We start from the raw sequence: 4,802 nt of genomic DNA, 5'->3' as shown, positions 1-4,802 counted from the left end.
AAAAAAAAAACCAAAAAAAAACCCAGGATTGTTGTGTAACAGGGTGATCTGTTAATTATAAATCTGTTAGGGCAGAAGTGTAGGTGCTTCAGTGGTTGAGCTGTTACAGATGTTTGGGTCCCATTTCCCAAGTGGCCACTGTCTTTGGGAGGTCATGCACTTAACAGAGGTTTCTCCATCTTTGAGCAAGGAGAGAAATCCACTGACTGATCCAGCAGTCAYTTGRCCAAGCTAGCACGAGTCCCCTCAGSCTGCCAGGAGATTAGTCAGCTTTAGGGCCTTACCAGTGCATGGTTTCTGGACTCAAATGCTTGGGATCACACTGAGCAGAGCTGCCCCACSTGCTCACCACTGGCTGTGGAGCTGCAGCCTTGCTATCTCCATGTCCTGCTCCCCATCAGTAAATTCAAAATGGAAAGGACTGTATAATGCCTCTGGTAGTTTTTCTAGCAATGTGTTACATAGCCTTGAGCAAATCAGTTTCAGATTCTTCATCTGTACAAGTTTGATAATTATGCATAYCTTTCTGGGCAATGTTCTGTGAGATTCAGGAAGATACTCACAAGAACATTTTTTGTATAATGATATGTGTTGCGAGGCATCTCTGATGGTCACCTACCCAATCTTCTATAAAAGCAAGAAAAATGTTGAAGTTAGATGAGGTTGCTCAGGGTCTCATTCTGTTCATTTTGTCTGTGTTGAAGGTTTCTGCAGCCTCTCTGGGCAACCTGCTCCAGTGTTTAACCACKCCAATATTTTCCTCCCTATATCCAGAAAGGAATTTTTTTTTTGTTGCAACATCTGTTTGTTGTCTCTTGCTCATCTTTTTTGCGACCTATAGTCCCCTTCCTAGGGGTCTCGAGATCATCTTGCCTGGATAGATTTTTTCAGAAGCCTCTTTTATGATGTACACTTCCCTAGGAAGTAATTTTGTTTGCTTGTTTKTTTTACATTATTCACCGTAAATTCTTCAGAAATCATTTATTTTGCACATTTGTGCAAGGTCCTTCATCTTCCTTCTGCCCTCCCCAAGAATTTAATTTTTGGACCCATTTTAATAGTAATKTGCTTCAGAACAATTCAGATATGTATGGGACTGCAAAGACAAGCCAAAGGAAACATGCTTGATAATTCACATGCARAGGAACAGCTCTGGACATGCTTAGGAAACTGCATAATATAAAGATACCTGATRTAGGAAACAATACAGTCTGTCCAAGCTCCAGGACAAACAGTACAGCATGATGTCAAAGGGTGCAAAGAAAAAGCTGGAAGTAAAACAAAAATGTGTCCAAATTAATGCTGGTCGGTGCCATTATGGGCTGTTGGTGCCCTTGGGGATTCAACACTCTCATCTTCGGTTCTCCAGTGGCGTTTTCTAATCAGTGCATTTTTGTTGATCCTCCCAGGTGCTGAAATTCGTCCCTGAGGCTGGGCATGCCAGAAGAAAAGGCAGAATCAGGAACAACATGTCCTTAGTAGATATACAGCTGGATCACCATGAGCGTTGTGATTGTGTCTGCAGTTCAAGACCACCCCGATAAAAAAGGAGAACAAAAGAAAGAAAAGAAAAAAACAGACACACTAAATGCATTTTACTGGACATTTGCTTTTAAGCAGGATTGCTCTGAGGACCTTTACTCACTAATCATTTGAAATTTGCTACTAGCCTGCCTTTGCAATTAGCAAAATCATTGCTGTGCTGATTAGTGCCATGGCAACTAAACAGGTATATCATACATTTATGTATCAGCATCCAAGAACTTAGGATTGTGGTTATCTGTAAGTAGATTCTGAGGGTTGAGATTTTAAAAGATCAATTGCAGTCCTTAGGCACACAGTGTCCATTAAAATTAAATACCAGATGTGTAGGTATTTGTGGTAGTTGGCAATGAAACAGCATTGTGTTTGTTTTTCACTCAGCAGTTCCTACACTCAAATTCTGCTCCCATTTCTACCTCCTGGGCTTTCCTGATGGCAGGTAAGGTTTTATAAGTAGGTATAAATGAAGAGAGAATTTGAGTCTGTGTGAGTGTAGAACCGTTTGCCCCACTCTCACAGGGAACTTCCCAGCATTCTGGCCCAACAGAGTAAGAGAATGCAGAAAATCCATCATTACATGGAATAACACATCAGTAAAGTCGAATGTCATGGTTTGTGCTCAAGCAAATCATGTCCTGAAATTAGTAGATGCTTTGCCTAAGCCAGGACAGTGAGGGTGGTAGGGGGGTGCCTAGGCTGGTACTTTGGCCTTGGTGACTCCATCAGAACCCAGGTGCTTCCGAAAGAGAGGGCTCCTGCCAAGTCCCCATGCAAATACCTATGGTCTGGAGCTGATTTTGGTCACTCCCTACCTGATCTGGATTCCTGCCCCTTGCCCAGAGTCGCCCCACAGTTGCCCAAGAGGAGCCTCCTCTATACAAGGGAGAGACAGCCTTTCCCTTGGATTCTCCTCGCAGCAGTTTGAGGAGTGCCATGTTTTCCTGTGCAGGAGATGAAGATAGGGCACTTGTTTGTTGAAAATATTGATTTGTTTTGCAGTTGTGTTACTGGGAAACAAAACTGTGCTTGAGATTTRATTATCATAATTTCATTTGGGGTTTCTTTATTTGTTTGTTTTAAATATGGAGTACTATAACTTTGTCATGTATGCATCAATCTTAGTTATCTGAGGTTAGTTGTCTCATTCCAGATCTGTGTATTGCCATGGTTAAACTGTTGACAGTGAACTTTTTTTTGATTGCATTTTGCTGAAGCATGTTAACTCATTAAGCAATGTCTGCCAGTCATGGAAAATGTGCATCATTTATTAACTTCCAGAAGAATGTTACTAAATACCACCTCATAATAAAATTAGCACTTTAAAAGCTACAGCATAGCTTCTCATGCCTTTTAAACTATTATGAAAGTGCCCTACCTGAAAAAGGAGAAAAAAAAAAAAAAGTCCTTCCAAACTAGCTTTAAGGATTTTTAAATGCTGCTCCAAAAAAAACAGGCAGATTTAAGTCTGGCAAAGAATTGGAGTTTTGACCATGAATGTAACAGAGGGAATAGGGTGGCACATTTAATGGCTGAGGTTTTATGTTTTATGGTAGACACAAGCTGCATCAAATCATCTTGTGTTCCCTCTTGTCTTTCTGTATCTCTGAAAGTGAAGTAGGTTGGCAATAATGCATTATAATCAGTGGAAACTGGCATGTGTTATAAAATAATATGAGGCCTTCAAACCAGTATGTTTTAGTACTCTACAGGTTTGTTACAAAAGCGCCCTAATGTTATCATTTTCCTKCTTCATCAGCTCAAGTATTTTGTAAGTGCTTTTTGTATAATTTTAGCAAAACTTTGCTGAAAGATCCCTTAGGAATGTTGTGTTGCTTTCTTTCCTATACTTTAACCTTGCAGATTCAGAAAGTCTGGAGGTTTTATTATTTATATTAATTTTTCCTCTCTGGCTCCCAGATGTCTATTTAAAAATGCTCCTGAATGCTTACTTGGGAAGTGATTCATCATTTTTCAAAGCAATTCACATTAGAAGAACAGCCCTGTAACCAAAGATTACAACCTTCATTTCATAGTTCAGGACTATTTAAAGAACATCTCATTCTTTTTCTGTCTCTAGCTTAATAACAAGATTGGCCCAGCCCTTCCATAGTTTTTAGCTAAGTTTGGAAGAAATTTGCATGCAAGAACTTGGCAGTACTTGGGTTGTTTTTGAGACAGTGCACTCCTGTGTGTATCTGACTGAATCATGCCTGAGCATGCTAATTTCTTAGTTAGCATTGGTGGATCCAGCAGAAAAATTCAGATGCAAAGTAAGAAAAATCCTCTTGCTTAATGATGGGTTTACTTTTGTAAATATAAGCTAAGCTTGTCACAAAGTTTAAAGTATTACTCCTGGGACACTCACTAATGAATGGAAGCATTCACTGGTTCCTGCTGCCATACAGACACCATGCTCCCAGCCAGTGCAGGAGGGTCAAGAATGGGCTTTGTGTGGCAATGTGGGCATGATAACATACATGTGAACTAAGAAAAACTATCAAAAAACCCAAGTCCTGAGCTGCACTGACTCTGGTGAACCCAAATACCAATAAATCCTTTCCTTTTTATTTATTAGCAGAAATTGCAAAGGCATATTTCCATATTTTCTTACCTCTTTTGTCTATGTAATAATGTTATGTTGTTTACATACTATTTTAACTTAAAGAGCAAAGCTGGTGAAAACCTCATCTAGTGCAGTGTTATTGGTGGAATTGGACCCCCCTGCAATACATTTTCAAAGGCAATTCAGAGTCTTAATTTCAAACCACTCATCAGCTTTTTACCTACTATATTCTTCTGGGATAGAGCCTACTTTCTCAAGTGCAATCTATGTATATTTTTTTGTTATCTCAGTTAAATACAGCTTTTCTAGCAGTAYTTTTTACTTTATGCAGTATGTAATGTGTCTTATCTTGATGAAAAAATAAATAATGCTTTTGAAAGAGGATACTCTGAGTGATTATTCATAGCTTGGCTGAAGAAAAACCTGTGGTTTACTGAAAGACTTTTCCACAACCATCGGTACTCACAAGGTCTCCTGAATTTCAGCAGTCATTCCCAGGAGCACCCAAGAAGGACCAAAGTGCAGTTTTGGGATAATCAAGTTTGAATCCCCGAGCTGGCAGAGCTGACAGCTTCCTTGTGGAGCAGCAGCAGTGTGACAGCAGCATGGCATTGCTTAGAGCTGGATTAGGGCACCCCCCCATATTTGGTGCTGATCTCAGCCCCTGCAGGCTTGGCTTGGCTCCAGGAGAGATGTC

The 4,802-nt window shown here is 40.1% G+C and overlaps 1 protein-coding gene across 4 annotated transcripts in view; it reads left to right on the top strand.

The window, feature by feature from the left end:
- Window positions 1-4,489, top strand: part of PDGFD (platelet derived growth factor D) — a 138,810-nt gene extending 134,321 nt beyond the window's left edge. For all 4 annotated transcript variants that reach the window (XM_057370838.1, XM_057370836.1, XM_057370837.1 and 1 more), the window contains one exon: window positions 1,410-4,489. In XM_057370838.1, the coding sequence (XP_057226821.1) occupies window positions 1,410-1,544 (135 nt within the window). In that variant the 3' untranslated portion in view covers window positions 1,545-4,489. The remainder of the gene's footprint in view (window positions 1-1,409) is intronic.
- Window positions 4,490-4,802: the final 313 nt, after the last annotated feature.

The sequence above is a fragment of the Malurus melanocephalus genome, unplaced genomic scaffold, assembly GCF_030028575.1.
Source record: "Malurus melanocephalus ecotype Western Australia unplaced genomic scaffold, MMel_1.1 scaffold_134, whole genome shotgun sequence".
Taxonomy (NCBI): Eukaryota; Metazoa; Chordata; class Aves; order Passeriformes; family Maluridae; genus Malurus; species Malurus melanocephalus.
The sequence above is the reverse complement of the archived record's forward strand: the minus strand, read 5'-3'. Positions and strand labels throughout refer to the sequence as shown.